Consider the following 17,999-nt stretch of genomic DNA (forward strand, 5'->3'; position numbering starts at 1 on the left):
AAATAAGATAATTTGAACGACACTCAATAAGATCCAGTAAAATCTCACAGTTGTGTTACACCAAGTCATTTCAGAAATAATACACTGTACATCACCAACAACAGGATGTCTGGAATAAATGTTACTTATCGCCTGTAAGGCACTCATATAATCTGAACATTTAAGTATATGTCAAAACTTATTAATAGCATACAGCTATAATTGCTGTTTCCAATATTTTGACATTTTTATTGTAACATAACCGGATTTGTATACTTTTTTGATATTGATAAAGACTAAGGCAATAATTTACAAGAAAAGGCTCCCAAGTGGAGTAGTAATGTTGAATAACAGGAAAAACTGGACGTAATTGTTTATTTAGAGATAAGAAAAAAAGTGATGAGGTCACATGCATAGCGGGGCAATAGGTCTCGGCCATTCCTGATATCGATTAACCTGCTGATGTGGTGGGAAACACCACATCAAAGGTCAGATGATTTGGTTGTATTTTAATACGAGCTACAAAGGAACAATCATTTGGTTTCATCCATACTAAAGATGGCTTACTGCAGTCTAATAGTAGATTTACCGTAAGGGGTCAACATGTTTTCTAGTGTGAAATTGTCGGATTACTGTTGTTCCAACTCTATAGGAGCGACTACTGAGGAAATCTTTGATAAACGAGAGGAAATTCCCTTATATACCCCATTCTTGCATTGCATTTAGGATCCCTCTCCTCCAAACCATGCCTTTCATAAATAAAAAAATGCAGCAATCAGGTGTGGCAAAGTAGGAAGGTGTTCTGGATAAGAGATACCAGGGCAACTACAACATAGATAGATCTATCTTGGCGGCAGAAACCGCAATGCTTAGTGACAATTAGGATGCCTTTCTCTCATAGTACTAAACTAGATGATGGTTTACCAATCGTTCCATCAACTTGCACAGGGTACTAGTCAAGAAGATAGGACGATAACTTGAAGGCACAATTTATCTTTACCAGGTTTCTGTATGGAAATCACCAATGTTTCTGACCAAGAAATTGGAAAAGTCTGATCAGAAAATATTTTACTGTAAATAGATAAAAAATGTCACAATGCAGTATCCGGGAGGTGAGATAAGATACAAAGCCTGATATTATCATTTCCAGGGAAAGTATCACGGTTATTATTAAAATCATATCTTTGCTCATCAAAAGATAAAGGACCATTTAATTCATTTTGCAAGTCTCCAATAACAAATGGAATACATTCTACCTGCAACTTATAACTTAAAAATTCAGGACAACAGGACAATATAAGGGAAACTGACATAAAGGTATTTTTAAACATGATTCTCATGTCAACTGTTGAGGTGAAGAGGATGCCACTGTTCTCCAGTCCAATCACAAGTAGTGACTCTCCTGATCCCCACATGACCTGAACTTTCCTCCACACAATCAATGATGGAATGTTCTGAAAATGGCATCGACATAATTTAGCCACAATTTTCGTTTAACACATTGAAATACTCTATGGCATACAGCTCTCACATTCCCAAAGGAGCGGAGCAATTCTATGGTAGGTCTTCGTCTGAAATTACGTAAAGTCCTGCGACGATCCCTGAATGCACTCCTGCAGTCTCTGTCTCACCATGGAACAACATGCCACCTTGGTTTTCCTACTGTTAGAGGGGTAAATTCATTTGCACTATTGAGTATATGGCTTGTTAACATGATTAGTCGGTGGATCTTGCTACCACTCCTGTCATATTGGTCGAAGAAATCTTTGCATCTGATCCAGTCCACTTCCCAACCACTCATCTGTGTGAGATTCTGAGGTAAATCACTATTTCTGACTGTAATGCGATGGTGTATCTGGTCTGTGATCACCTCTAAATAAGTTCTTACACATGTAGCAGGCAAGACATGGAAGTAGAGATGCTGAACACAAGGACAGATCAATGCATGATGAAGATGACATAGATAACAGATTAGACAGATATCCTCACAGACATTAAAATTTGGGGTAAGGTACAAGTTGCAGATATTAATTTTAAATGGTGCCAATACCTTCACTGCCATCACAGGGATGGTTGCAGCCAGTGGAATCTGCATAGCTAATAAGTCTTCCTTCAGGAAAACAGCCACATCCCCATGTCCTATACCTTCAGTTTGATGGTTCCATCTCTTGCAGATGTACCCATGAAAAGACACTTCATCCTGGGGATGGAGGTGAGTTTCCTGCAGACTTATTACCATTGGACTTTCTTCCTTTAATAGATCTTGATATTCTCACAGTGAGAATTGGGACCGCATACATTCCACTGAATAATATTTGTACCCATAAAGAACACCTTTTCCCTGTTATTCATAAAAATTCTGCATGCAGATTACTTATCAAATACTATCTGGTTTTTCTTTTTTAATTTTAAAACCTTTAGGACGTGCTTTACTTCTTCAAGTAATTTATCCGCCACCGTATCCTCGTAGAGACCATGAGATGATAGAAGGGAGTTGGAAGCCTAAAAGGAAGAAGATGTGCTAGGCGATGATGATTTTAATATATCCCTTCACAGAGATCTTGATAGTTTGCTGCGTAATCGGTGTAGCAGGGACCTTATGTGGTCCCATGGTCCAAGTGGGCCTTATGGTCCCATGTGATGGTCTTATGTGGTGGGCATGTTATCCCGTGGTGAGACAAAGACTATAGGAGTGCAGTCATGGATCGTCGCAGGACTTCATGTAATTTCAGTCGAAGGCTTACAACAGAATTGCTCTGCTCCTTCGGGAATGCAAGAGCTATGTACCATAGAGTATTTGAATGTGCTAAACGAAAATCATGGCTAAATTATGTTGATGCCATTTTATACTCATCACATTTAATACTCTATCATCAGTTGTGTGGAAGAAAGTTCGGGTTGTGTGTGGATCAGGGCAATCACAATTTCCGACTGGATTGGAAAACAATGACATCCTCTTCACCTCATCAATTGACATGAGAATCACATTTGAAAATGCCTTTACGTCAGTATTGACTGAAGTGGTATTAGGTAAACCATTATCGGACTTTCTAGCAGAAGTTACCTTGTTGCCAGTACTCAATGCTGCAATAACAACCATGAGGATCTTTACTTGGTCTGAAAGCTCCTACCATTTTAGTCAGTTCTTTGTACAATGCATAATCATTCCCTTTTTGTATATTGTTAGAGAGGGCCTGGACAAAACTAACACCACATAATACAGATTTTCTGTATTTGTGAAGAACAGTTTAACAATTTTTACACCAACTATAAGAGAAAACAGGAAAATATATCAAAGTAACAATAAAAGGATGCAAAACATGTTTTTAAAAATATTTTTAAATAATTCTGACTACATTAAAATTTCCATTGTCAACTGTAATTTTACTGAACTAATAGTACAATGATTATATTGATGCCAGTATGATTGAAAACCATATCTTAATATTTAAAAATTAATATCGTATTTCATGAAAGTGCAGGAAATTCTTAATTGTCTACATAAACAGCAGAGAATTGTTTTAAATATGAAAAAAAAGGTAGTAGAATATGGATTTGTTATGGTCAGGGATTACTACTGCAATATCCACTAGTGTAATTTTCATAATTAGTTGTTTTCATCAATTTTTTATTATAATTATTTATATATTATTATTTTATAAATTTCTTTATTATTAATTAATTTTAAATTTCATTTTATAGCTGCAATCTGGAATCACTAACTATCAACAAACTATTTGTTTCAGGGATCACGAGTACGAACCAATAACACCAATGGCCACTACTCAACAACCAAATCAAACGCCTCCCCCTGTTGTTGAAGTAACAGACTCAGAGGTACAGCAAAAACCAAAGAAAGCAAGATCTACACGAATACAATACATCGATAATGATCCAAATATTATGTTCATCCCATTGCATGGAAGTAGTGATGAGGACCAAGAAAATGACGAAAAACATTACCTTCGAATACCAACAGATGAAGATATAATTATACCCCAGGATGTAGATGCTGATGCTGATCAGGAAGACAACCAAGATGATCAAGAAGACCGAGATATTGAAGAAGACTTATCAGCACAAGAAATACAAAATAGAATGGAAGAAAGGTTTTTTGCACCGACACCAACAACAACTGAATCAAGAACAGATTGTGAAATAAATACGAGTCAAATTGATTCATCAGGACTTGAAGATCTTCCATTGAAAAGAGATGCAAGAAAAGCAGCAGACATGTCTTCAAAAGGATTTCAACAGAGAATACGCTCACAAGCTGGGAGATTAAGAACAAAAATTCGTAATATATCTAAACCTAAGATAAACTTACCGGATAAATCAAAATTTCACCTACCTGAAAGACCAAAATTTAATCTACCAGAAAGACCAAAATTCAAAATGCCAGAAAGACCAAAAATTAACCTTCCAGAAAGGCCTAAATTCAATTTACCTGATCGACCAAAATTTAATATGCCTCAGAGGCCAAAAATATCAATGCCAAATTTCCAGTTAGGTAAAACTCGAACAAGTAGTTTACGCCGTCCATTAAGGGATAGAAATCAATTTTCATCTTCACAATCTACTGTTGGATCTAAGAAAAACATATTTGAGTCGCTAAATTTTAGAACATATCCAAGATTTTTTAATAAGAAAAAACGTTTAGCAGAACAAAATGCAAAATTAAAGGGTAAAAGAGCATTGACACCACCACCTAGAATGGAAACAGATAGTATACCATCATCACCTGGAAGCAGAAAAGGACCATTTGGACAAAAATGGACTCAACGTTTTAAAGATATAAAATTTGCTGATGATGAAAACCGGTCAAATCAGTCAGAAAAGCAAAGTGCTTCTTTAAAAGCGATGTCATCATTCGAAGATGATGAACCAGTTGAAGATGACAGTGCTGCATTTCGCGATCCTGATTTCAGAACAGCAACTTCACTGGATGAAACAAAGAAAAAGATCAAAGCTAGAAGTTCAAACAGTCTTATAGATTCGGATAAAGAACAAAGATCATCAGGCAGTTCTTCAGACAGACATCGAGCTGGAGTATTAGAAGAAATAGATTCAGATGAATTTTTCCTTAGAGAAAAGGGATTAAGCCGGGAGGATGTTGATCTCAGTAGATTCCTTTCAAATGAAATAAGAGATGCATTTCGTTCACCTAAAAATGCACTGGCAAGTATTGACAGAGACTTATATAATGATGAGGATGATGAAGAAATCTGTGAAGTAAATAGTCGAACACAAAAAATGATTTCCCATCCAACAAATGACAAGGCATTTGAACAGAAGCAACAACACACCAATGAACGAGAAAGTGAAATTGAAATGGAACACCAAGAACCAATAAAACCAAGTCGATCAAGATCGCTAAGATCAAAAAGATCATCACAAAGTAAAACATCTATAGATATAAAAGATGAAAATACTAATTTTAATACATATCCACCAACAAGACCTAGCAGAAGTCGAAAACAAAGTATGCAAAGTTCATTAGCAGATAAACAATCAATAGGAACAGCTGATATTAAAGACCTTGAATTAGAATTAAAGGAAGGGTATGATGAAGATGAAGTTTGTCTTGACATTAGAGTACCTTCAGTAACGAGCTTAGATGAAGCTGATGCAGGTAAATTGATCTCAGGCAGAGAATCTATGAATGAAATCTGGCCACAAGAAACACAACCTCCTCTACCACCAAAACGAAGAAAAAGTACAAAAGATCTAACACATGATAATGATTCAATTATTAATGAAATCTGCCCAGAAGATAAATGGGTTGATGAAGTCAATATTCAAGCTATGGTTCCTGGTGAGGTAGGTTGAAAATTTTTTCTTATAAAACATATTTTAATAAAAGAACTAAAAAATATTAAAGTCATCTACAGAAATAAAAACTTTACAAACAATTATTAAAGTAGTATATTAAAAAAAAAAATGGAAAATTATATCTTCTGAATTATTTCAAGTATAAAGTGCAATTTCATATTGTACATTAATGCTATGAGTTTTAATTTATTTGAAAATATGTTAGGTGCCATAACCAAAAACCTTGCAACCAGACAAGATCACTCCTAAAACTGGCCATTCCCAGGATAACATCCACACCAAGCTTACAAAATTGAGGAGAAAAGTCTTTTCTGTTGTCTTTTTTGCCAAACCAAACATACATTGCTCTTTGCCTTTGAAACCCATCAAAATCCAAAATATCTTCAGCACATTTTAAGTGATATCTTTACTTTTTTCACTACAATGATTCATTACTCTAAAAGAGAGCAGCTCTCAGCAGTGCTTTTTCAAATGTCACAGTCATAAGAAAGACTGGGACAAATAGTGGAAAGCAAAAAATTTAATGTACCCATTCTATCAGAAAAACAGCACAATATGCATGTATTACCTCTATTCGAGAGAGGAAAACCTTTAAGAATCAATGTGAAAGAACAAATAATTTTCTTGGTAATGCAATTTTCATACTCCATAACTTTCTTAACTGATATCTTTTTAACAATGACTATTTAAAAGGAAATTTTATCTCAGAAACCAGGCTGGTTTAATATGGTGAACATTTAGCTCTCAACAATTGTAGGAAAACCTTTTTTTTTGCAATAAATTAGATGTTTTAATAACATTATTATGTTAACAAACTAAGCTTCATAATTTTAGCTAAAAAGAAAGAGGAAAAAGGGTTGAAAAGGAAAGAACAATTAAAAAAACTAATAAGAATCTGAACTGTTAGAAAAGTCACTTTATGTAAGTATAGAATTTTTACTAAGTTAGTTATGGATCATCAAAATTGCATTACCAATAAAAAACAAAAGAAAAATGAGAAATATTTATGTAATTTTCTGTTTGAATACCACATGTGTCTTCAAATTAAATGTCTACTTACATTAAAAAGAAATAATTTAAACAAATGGGTTATATATATATATATATATACACGAGCATCAATAACTTCCATTAGTTAACTAAATTAATTCAGGTCCTACAGATGCAGCATTCTCTTGTACATTTAATAATTGCACTTGCAACTTGTTACATCTGAATAATCAGGATATGTTAATGATTACAATTTAAACTGAAATGATGACTTGGGATAAATAGCAATAAAATATAACTTTGTGTCAACCTTCTGTCCAGGAAGGTTGACACAATACCTTTTAAATACCTCAACATGTAATAATTAAATTTACCTTCTCTCTGCTGTGAAAAGCAGAGAAAGCATAAATATGATTATGAAGGGTGCAAGTTAAATAAATACCAATTTGCAGTTCCTAACAACAATTGATATCGATTTTTTTTTCTGTTGATAAATTACACAAAAATAATTCAAAAAAATTTGAAATTATAATCAAACTACAGAATAGCTTTTAATTATACGTACATGTATAATTTGAACTCACAGAATTTGTAAACTAATAATAAAAAAATATTACTATTTAAAACACCCAAATAAAAATAAAAATACACATAATGCAATAGATAATAATTTTTTTTTTTTAATTACTAAAATTTTGGCTTAGAAACATTTGTAGTACTATAAATACTATAAATAAAAACTATAAAATTCTACAAGCCTATTGTAAAATGAGAAAAATTATACAAAATAATATATATGAAATTTGTATACAATAAGATATTATTATACTACTATACTGTTGTTTAGTCACTAAACAATTTACCAGACACCACTTGTACTAAAATACAAAAATAAATACATGTAAAATAACAGAAAAATACAAAAAAAAAGTTATTTACAAAAAGAGAAATATGAGATGAAGCTATTAAATAACGAGACTAATGTTGCTACAGAAGAACTGCGCATGCGCCAAATTCATACGACCGACAGCTCTGTAGCGCAAAGCCTTCTTTTTCGATTGTTGCTACTCCAGTTTCTGTAGACACAGATTAGTCTGGTCATGGCCTTCATTTGGATAATATCTGTTTTTCATTTTGCCAAAAAAATGATCAGTGTTTTATTAGAGCAATTGTCGTGAAATTTCATTTGAAACTTGGAAAAACCACTACTGAAACATATATTTTATTAAAAAAGAGTATAAGGCAATGAATGTTTATCATGTGCGCAGGTTTTTGACTGGTTTAAGCATTTCCAAGATGGCCGAAAAGACGTTGAAGATAATTCGCTCGAGTTTTGTTTTTTTTATATTCATAGTATCGTGTAACTCCACTGAGTTCCTGAAGGTCAAACTATAATCAACATTACTACCTTGAGGTCCTTGCTCAACTCTGTGAAAAAATAAGAAATAAACGACCTGAATTGTGGGTTCTTCATAAGGACAACGCACCGACTCACACTGCATTGTCATTCAAGAAGTTTCTAGCCAAGTATAACATCCCAGTACTAGATCACCTGCCTTATTCACTTGACCTGGAACCATGTGACTTTCACCTGTTCCCCAAGGTTAAATCTATATTAAAAGGAACAAGATTTCAGACCATTGAAGCTATGAAAGAAAAAGTGGCATGCATCATCAAAGAGCTCACAGAAGAAGACTTCAAGCACTGTTTCGAACAATGGAAAATTCGCATAGAGCATTGTACGGATAGAAGAAGCATGTATATTGAAGGGGATAATAGCTAAATATGTCTAAATTAAAATAAAATATTTTACAGCATTAGTCTCATTATTTAATAGCCACACCTCATATGTTATATATCATATTATAAGGTAAATGTAAAAAAAAAAAAATATGAAGAAAAACAAACTAAACAAACCACACCAGGCTAACTTACCTGAATTTAGTATAGTAAGTTATTTATTGTTCTAAATGTCTATTGAATAAAGCAAAATGAGATGATGACAGATACAATATATTGAAAACAAAAACCTAAATTGTAAGTTAAATTTATTAAGTATATTAGGAAATGAGTCAAACATGTTTCCTGATTGCAAAAAAAACCACCTCCTTCACCATACAAATTAAATCTAATGAAACAAGGAAAAAAGCAACAAATTCACTATTTCAGAAGTTATCAAGAATTTTTTTTATTGTTCTAAAATAATAAAGATTTTTTTTTTTTCTTTATATGAGGCATATTCATAAAAATATGGACTGTTTGGTCATTATAAAAAATTATCATGAGAAAAGGTTTGTACTTAGTTTACTACATATTTGATTCACTTTTCCAATAATCACCATTCAGTTCTAAGCACTTTTTATAATGTTGCACCAGTGTGTCTTTAACTCCTCTGCATAGAAGTTCGCCACCTGGGAATTGAACAATTGACAATGGCAGTCTTGAGTTTCTCATACTTTTCAAACTGTTGAACACCAAGCCACTTTTTCAAACACAAGCAGGGGAAGTAGTCACTAGGTGCAATATGGAGGGTATTCAAAAAGTTCCAATGAAAAGCTTGAATCTTCTTCTTGGTTAAGGCAGCGCTGTGAGGAGGCGCATTGTCGTGAAGATGGATTACACCAGATGACATTTTCCAGTCATCAATTTTGGATCACACATCTCAGTTTGGTGAGCATTTCACAGTACATATCAGCTATAATTGTTGATCCACATTCCATGAAATCAATCAAAATTACACCATTTTCATCCCAAAAAACGGTAGCCTACTTTTTTCGACTCGTGTACAAAGATTGCTTAAAATACGGATTGCTTAGAGTACGGTTATTGATTTTTTTTTGGTTTTGGGGAACTTGAACTGACTTTTGTTTCAATTCTGTGGGGTGTAGGATATCCACGTCTCGTCACCCACAACAATGTGGAAAAACAAATTATCTCTATCTTGTTGATAGTGATCCAAAAATGCTTGTCCACTGCACATTTTTGTTCTTTGTGTTGGCCGATGAGCATTTTCCGTACCCACGCTGCACACAATTTGTGATATCCAAGCTTTTCTGTGACAATCATGTAGATAGAGTTGTGCACAAAATGTGGAAATTCATCAGCAGAGCACTAATCATTAAACGCAGATCACATTGCAGTTTTTGGTTCCTTGTTCAACAAAAGATGGGTGCATTTGTGTGACCATTTTTAAAGTCTCAACACCATTGTCTAATCTTTCCTTCACTCATTACTGTAGGTCCATACACTAGGCATAACTCCCATTGAATTTCAGCAGCTGAAGATTTTTTTGGACACAAAAATTAAATCACAGCGCGCACTTCACAATTGACAGGAGAAATGATTGTCGGGGACATTGCGATCTGTATTCACCAATAGTTAAATAACTACTAAATCAAAACTACAACTGCAGTGGCTTCTAAATAGCCAATAGATGGCCCTGCATGTGTGAAACTATGTTTTCAGACCTGCTAATATTTAAATATAAGCCGAAGTCATTAACTTTATGAATGTGCCTCGTATATTTCACTTTCAGGAACTAAATAGCAATCACTTACACAACAAGGTCATTTTCAAACAACTCAACATACCAATATATGAAAAATAAAACTGTAAAGTAAGATGTCTAAGCAAAATTGTTCACACAATAATGTTGTTATCTGGTTAAATTTATGCATAAAACCACCATCAAAGTTCAATAAATATTTTGATGTATAATCATGCCCATTAGCGCAGTGGTTTTTTAATTTCAAATGAACATCAGAACAAATAAAGTTTTCTTTTTTTTTGGTTCTAATTCTGAAATCAGAATGTCCACATAAGATTCTTTCCAAACTATTAAAATGTCTGTGTATTGATTTTAGATAAAATATATTTTGTATGTAAATAAAAAGGATTTTATTTATACTAATGGTTTTTAATTTGTATACTGAAAAATCATAAATATATACTGTTATTAGTATTAGTTCTACATTTAAATCTTATGAGAGCATGCAGTTATTATCGGTGTAAGTATGTAAGTATATAAAAATCCCTAAGTAAATATTATTAAAATTGTTATTGTTAAGATAATACTTACTATTATCTTTTCTGCTCAGATCTCTATAGTTTTTATGTTTAGTACTACTGCTTACCTCATTCTTTTATCACTTGTTGATGTGTTTCATAACTACTCCATTGTCAAAACACATCAACAACAGAAAACAGAATGAAGCTAAGAAAGATAAGCAGTACTAAACATAGAAAATATTTATTATATTGGCAAGCCCCAAGAATAATTATTCTGGTAAGAAGAAGAACTTTTTAGATAACTTAAAGTTATCTTGTTAGATAACTTTTAACACATCAACAAGTAATCAGTAGAATGATTATTCATAAAATTAAAAATTAAAGTATATTGTAAAAATTGTGGTTTTCAATAACCACAATATAAGTATATTGACAATGAAGTCCATATAAGTATATTGTAAAAATTGTGGTTTTTTATAACTTAAGGATTTTTTAAATTAAAAAAAATTTTATGCTTATCAAAATATTTAATCAGAAAAATTATCTAAAACTAGAAAAAAAATGAATACCACAACGTTAAATAAATTGTTCACAACACAAATGTAATCAAAGTCTGAGAAAACACTGAAGTTCATTCTTCTGAATTTTGTTATTTAAAAAGACCTTATATCAAACATAAATTAAAAATAAAAATGGATTAAAGAAAAGTATTCAGAAGTGGAAAGAGAAATGATCATTGGTAAAATAGATTTAGGAAGGTTAAAAGAGATATTTATGGTACATAAGTTAAAATCTAACAATGTGTTAAATAAAGATGGAAAACCAATTTATAATATGAAAGAAAAGGTTGATAGGTGGGTGAAATACATTGAAGATTTGTATGGAGGAAATAAATAATAAACTGGTGTCATAGAGGATGAAGAGGAAGTAAAAGATGAAAAGGGAGATACAATACTGAGATATGAATTTAATACAGCATTAAAGGATTTTAATGGCAGAAAGGCTCCTAGGATAGACAGGATACCTTCAGAATTACTGTGCAGTGCAGGTGAGGAAGCAATAGATAGTTTATACAAACTAGTGTGTAATATTTACAAAAAAAGGGGAAGTTCTGTCAGACTTCAAAAAGACCGTTATTGTCATGATATCAAAGAAAGCAGGAGCAGAAAAATGTGAAGAATACAGAGCAATTAGCTTAACTATTCATGCATCAAAACTCTTAACTAGAATTCTGTACAGAAAAATTGAGAGGACAGTGGAAGAAGTGTTAAGAGAAGACCAATTTGGTTTCACGAAAAGTGTAGAGGCAAGGGAAGCAATTTTAGCTCTCGGATAAATAATAGAAGGAAGATTACAAAAAACAAACCAATAAACATGGCATTTATAAACTTAGAAAAGGCATTTGAAAACATAGGCTGGAATAAAATTTTCACTTTAAAAAGTTTAGGCTTGAAGTATAGAGATAGAAGAACAATTGCTAACATTTACAGGAACCAAACTACAACAGTAATAATCAAACATAACAAAAAAACCTTAATAAAAAGGGGAATCCGACAAGGATGTTCCCTAACCCTGCACTCTTTAATCTTTACATAGAACTAACAGTTAATGATGTTAAAGAACAATTTAGATTCTGAGTAACAGTGCAAGGTGAAAAAAAAGATGCTACAATTAGTAATTAATTACAATTAGATATAGTAATTTTAGCTGAGAGTAAAAAAGATTTAGAAGAAACAATGAATGGCATGGATGAAGTCTTTTGCAAGAACTACCGCATGAAAATAAACAACAACAAAATAAAAGTAATGAAATATAGCAGAAATAAAGTAGATGGACCATTGAATATAAAAATAGGACGAGAAAAGACAATGGAGGTAGAAGAATTTTGTTATTTGGAAAGTAGAATTACTAAAGATGGATGAAGCAGGAGTGATTTAAATGCCGAACAGCACAGGTAAAATAAGCTTTCATTCAGAAATATAAATTGCTTAAATCAAAAATTAATTTAAACATCAGGAAAGCATTTTTTAAAGTATATGTGTGGAGCATAAATTTATATGGCAGTGAAACATGGATGATCGAATTACCTGAGAAGGAAAGATAAGAAGCTTTTGAAATGTCATGCTATAGGAGATTGTAATACATAGATTGGAGATTATGGTAATACATAGGGAATCTTGGACAGTTGCATCAAACCAGTCAGATGACTAAAGACAAAAAAAAAGTTAAAAACAATAGTTAAATATACCTCATGAGGTGTATTTAAAAAGTACTTAAATAACCTCATATGACTTATGCGAAGCAAAGAAACAGCAAACATACACCAGCGTACTTGTTGACATCCCAACCCCGTAGGGGAAGACACCTGCCTAGTGACGTTCCGGTCGCCACACCAACCCCCTCTGTGTTCCTTGCCCTGTTGGGCTTTAACGGAAGTCGTCTATCACCCTCTGACTTTTTACATCTCATAGTTATAATAAGCCTGGCCTCGTTGGGACGCCACCGATGCAAATGCCTCGGTAAACATTTGCATCAGTGATTTAATAACTCAGCTTATTGACTTTGCTGCAGGCCTCTTCTGGACATCTTGAATGTTCTACATCGTATCCCTCTGAACTAGCTAGCCGAGCTCGCAGAAGCCCACACCTAGTTCTACTTATTATGAGCCAATTTCATGAATGTCTCATAATTCGAGGCAAAATAAACAAAACATACCACCATACATGTTGACTGCAACAACAAAATTTAGTCCTAGTTCCTTTAGTTAACTCAACTTTAGTTCAAACTCCTTAGGTTAAATTTAAACTTAGGTTAAATTTATGTTAAAGTCTGTCTAGTCCACTAGGGACTGGCGACTCCTACGACAGACCTCCTACTCCCACTCGGCTCCATCGCAGAGTCCCACATGACATTCACCTCATAAACCATCGTCGAGATGCCGCTACACCTCATGGCTGCATGGTATCCCATGTCCATCGGCAGTGCAATCACCGTTCCGCCGACAGCTTTCACAGTCATAGTCACCTCTATCTAACTAATCATGGCTCGCTGCCAAAGCGACTGCTTTCAGTTAATCAAACTGTCCAGGCAGACCCTAGCCGCTTGGGCTCCTACTCTTCTAAATCCCTTTGGTCGCTCTACGTTGGGCGAGGAATCGAAGGAAGCCAGCCACAATTGTCCAATGTCTACGAGTCCTCCAATTGACTCACAAATCAAAGAAGGAATTTACTCTCTCAATTTCCCTAACAACTCTGGTACGCTCAGCTTCTTACCATGGACAGACATACAGGATGTGGTCCACCGTGTCATCGACCCTACAGTCCGGACACAAGCCGGAGTCAACCAACCTAAATCTAGCCAAACTATCCCTAAAAGCACCATGTCCTGAAAGAAATTGAGTAATATGCCGATTGATGGAAACCCAGCTAATCGCTTGCAACCCCCTAACATTTGGAAAAATACCATGCATGTATCTACCAGTAGAAGAATCATTCCACTTAGCTTGCCAAGAGTCAAAACCTTGCTCTTCAATTTCTTGCATACTCCCTGATGTTAGAAGGCCATCCTTCTTGGAAATATACCGCTAGCTATGCTCTGTAGCCAAAATATCTAAGGGCTTTATGCCGGCAATCACAGTAACTGCCTCTCGCGAGAAACTTCTGTAGCCACCGACAACAGCTACCAATAGAAGACACTGGGCTCGCAAAAGAATGTCACTATAACATTGGAATTGTAAACAATGAGCCCAGACGGGCACAGCGTACAGCATTATGGCCTCATAGACACCTTTGTAAAGAATAGACATGGTACGGTAATTCAACCCTTAATCAAGATGGATGACTCTACGGACATGTACTTGACAGCAGATATTAAAAATGGGTGGTCTATCTTGAGTTGTAAAATTTATACTACTTAATAGTCTTAACAATATATTTCTTTGAGCCAAAATTTTATGAATTAACAAATGGAATTCATTTTTACAACACTAGAAAGTCATTGGTATCTGAGAGAATTCATTCCAAATAAAATAAACTAGCGTACAAGTTTTTTTAACTCATGAGGTTTGAAGAGTAAAAGCAGAATACAAAAATCATTTTAAGATGTTTTTGCTTTTGTAATAATGGCAAAAAACTAACTTATAAAAAACTTTTGCTAATTTACAAAAACTATTATAATATCAAAAAATACAATTATATACATACATTAAAAAATACTAACACTAACAATTACAAGGAATATTTACTCACCCCACATATTAATTACATTAGAAAAATTACACTTAATATAATTAAAATAGGTTTTTTCTGTTTATCAGGTAACAGCACTTCACATGGAACCAATTTTTGCAACTGTAACACCTCTTAGACAGCATGACTATGATACACCACCAGTAGCTCCAATACGGAAAGCTCGTTCAAGAGGTACATCATTAGCTGATGAAGACAGGACATCAAGAGGAGCTGAATCTTTAGTATCTGAATCGCAGTCATATCCAGTTGAAGATATGCCAGTAGAGGAAATGAAACAAGAAACAAAAGAAGATAATTTTGGTTATGCAATAGTAGAAAAATCAGAACATAAAACGGTTGAAAAGCCAGAAAGACATAAACGAAATGGTAATAACAAACCACCTAGGCCTCCACCACCAAGTCGACGAAAAAGAGCAACAACACAAATGTTAAATTTAAAAAATCAAGGCATAAATTTCTTTTTTACATATCCAAGAAGAGCTATGAAATCATTACATAAACCACCACCAGTTCGACCAAACAGAAATTACAGCACAATCGGTCCATTTCAAACATTACCATCCAGACCGCCAAGAAGAACTAAAGTTTTCAGAGAACCAGTATATGCTGATGGAGATAATATTCCATTTATGGATGAATCTGAGAAAGAAACATTAGATTCATCGACACCTAAAGTAGAACAAACTGAAGAAATTATACCTAAGGATGAACCAACTGTTAAAGATGATGAAACAGAAGAAGCCAAAGAAACAACAAGAGAACTATTAATTGGAAGTAATGATGAAACTAAAGACTTACAATCAGGTGATGTAATTGAAAAAATGAAAGCAAGGCCGTTACCAGCACCTCCTCGACCAGCACGAAAATCAAAGGGCGATATTCAGTTACATAGTGATGTTAATAAACTGGAATTAACAGATGACAAAGAAAATAATGAAATGGAAGAAGTTATTGTTACTGAAAGAATAGACATTCAAATAACTCCACCAAAAGAAATTAAAACTACACCTGAAATTAAAACAATGACAACAATAATAACAGAAGAAAAGAAAGAAACTGACATAATCCCAACCAAATCAAGTCCTGAAATAAAACAAGAAAGTGAAAAAAAAGAAGGACCATTAGCCGCACTAAAAGAAATGATTTCACAGAAGAAAAAGGAATTTTTTGAGCCAAAGAAAGAAACAACGATTAAAACTGAAACAGTAGTAACAAAAGTTGAAAGTAAAGTAGATGAAGGGTCGTTAGTTAAAATAATCCCGTTAAAAGGAACAAATGATGAGACTGAAATAAAAGTAGAAGAATCGAATGTTTCTACACAAACCGATCCTTTACCAGAAGGGTACATTGTTGAAGAAGTGCAACAGACTGAAGAACCTAGCTTATTAAGATCAAAAACACCAGAACATATACTATCAAAATTGCCATCAATAACAGAATTAAAGACAGAAAGTACTGGATCAAGCGCTCCAGCACAACTACAACAAAGTCCAGTTGTCCAAGAAGTGCATACTATAATAGAAAAGAAAGTTGTAGTTATGCCCGATCCAGATACTGAAGTATCATTCCTTAAAGCACAGAAACTGCAAGTATCCGAACTTGATGTAGATAAATTAAACGTTTCAGAGTTACAAGCAAAGAAGATTTCAGTATCTGATATTGACGGTGTTGCTATGCAAGTTTCAGAGTTAAGTAGCAAATCTGGTAATTTAGTTTTAAATGGTGTAGAATTACCGCCAGATTTTTTACGGAATCTGGCATCATCAATTTCATCATCATCATCTTCCCAACCACAACCACCACCACTACAACAACAAATACAAGCATCAACACAAACTAATCCACAACCACAAGAAGTTTCTGAAAAAGCATCTATAGTTACCACAAGTGAATCGACCCAACAATCAACACAACCGCCACCAGTAGTTGTTTATCCATCTCAAACGCCGATCGTTGTATATCCACCACAAACAAATGCATCAGGACAACCAAATGTAGCAGTACATCCTGCAATTATACCACAAATATTTAGTCCAGATTATGCATTACCTCTTCACACAATTCCTAGAACACGATCTCCTCCTCGAAATCTACCTGAAGAAATTCCAAGTCACCCAGGCGACTCAGAAGAAGATAATGGATCATTGATGCCTGTTCCAAAAAGACCTCATCGTCACCATCATCATCATCATCATCATTCCCAAAAATATTCACAACAATCTACTGATGAGGAAGATGAGAAATCATCAATATATAACAGGCAACAACAACTTCAACAACAAACATCAGCACAATTAATACGTCAGTTATTACAAATATGGCAAAACTCTCTATCAAACGGAGTAATACAAGTAATTGAGAGTATTAACAGAGTATTTCCTGAAGGTGAAAAAAGGAAGGATGCACAAACAGCTGCTTGTATTATATTAGTATTAATAGCAGGATTAGTAATTGTTGGATTCGGTTCTTCAGATAAAACTGTACATCACCATCACTGGGATTTTCAATTTCCACCACCACATTGATAACTTCATTTGGAAAAACCGCTACTTGTGCATTATTATTTTTTTGTTTTTACTTTTCAAAGACAGGATATCAGTATACAAAATAATTTATTTTTTAAAATAATACACATCTTTGTAACATTTACTGTAAGCTTTATACAAAGAAAAAATTAATTTAAAAAGTACAACAATAATGTAAATACAGTTTTTTTTTTTGTTAAAACAAAATGTTTATTCAGTCATTAATTCACCCATTTTTACTAATCTTATATGGGATGGGAGAAATTGGCAGCAAACAATTATACAGTAAAATATACATTTTTTAAATTAGAAAAGACATGAACAATTAATTTATATGTAATCATATGTACTCAATACACAAATAAGGAACAAAATATTGAAAGAAATTCTGCTTGAGTACCCACTTCAACAAAGC

At 33.6% G+C, this 17,999-nt stretch overlaps 2 protein-coding genes across 5 annotated transcripts in view; one reads left to right on the forward strand and one right to left on the reverse strand.

Annotated features, from left to right (window-relative positions):
* LOC142328675 (uncharacterized) overlaps positions 1-17,791 on the forward strand; it is a 116,141-nt gene extending 98,350 nt beyond the window's left edge. For all 4 annotated transcript variants that reach the window (XM_075372591.1, XM_075372592.1, XM_075372589.1 and 1 more), the window contains 2 exons: positions 3,726-5,799; positions 15,125-17,791. In XM_075372591.1, the coding sequence (XP_075228706.1) occupies positions 3,726-5,799; positions 15,125-17,584 (4,534 nt within the window). In that variant the 3' untranslated portion in view covers positions 17,585-17,791. The remainder of the gene's footprint in view (positions 1-3,725; positions 5,800-15,124) is intronic.
* Nelf-E (negative elongation factor E) overlaps positions 1-17,999 on the reverse strand; it is a 42,515-nt gene that overhangs the window by 2,996 nt on the left and 21,520 nt on the right. The window lies entirely within an intron of this gene.

This window comes from Lycorma delicatula, chromosome 8, assembly GCF_047948215.1.
Source record: "Lycorma delicatula isolate Av1 chromosome 8, ASM4794821v1, whole genome shotgun sequence".
In the NCBI taxonomy this organism is placed as follows: Eukaryota; Metazoa; Arthropoda; class Insecta; order Hemiptera; family Fulgoridae; genus Lycorma; species Lycorma delicatula.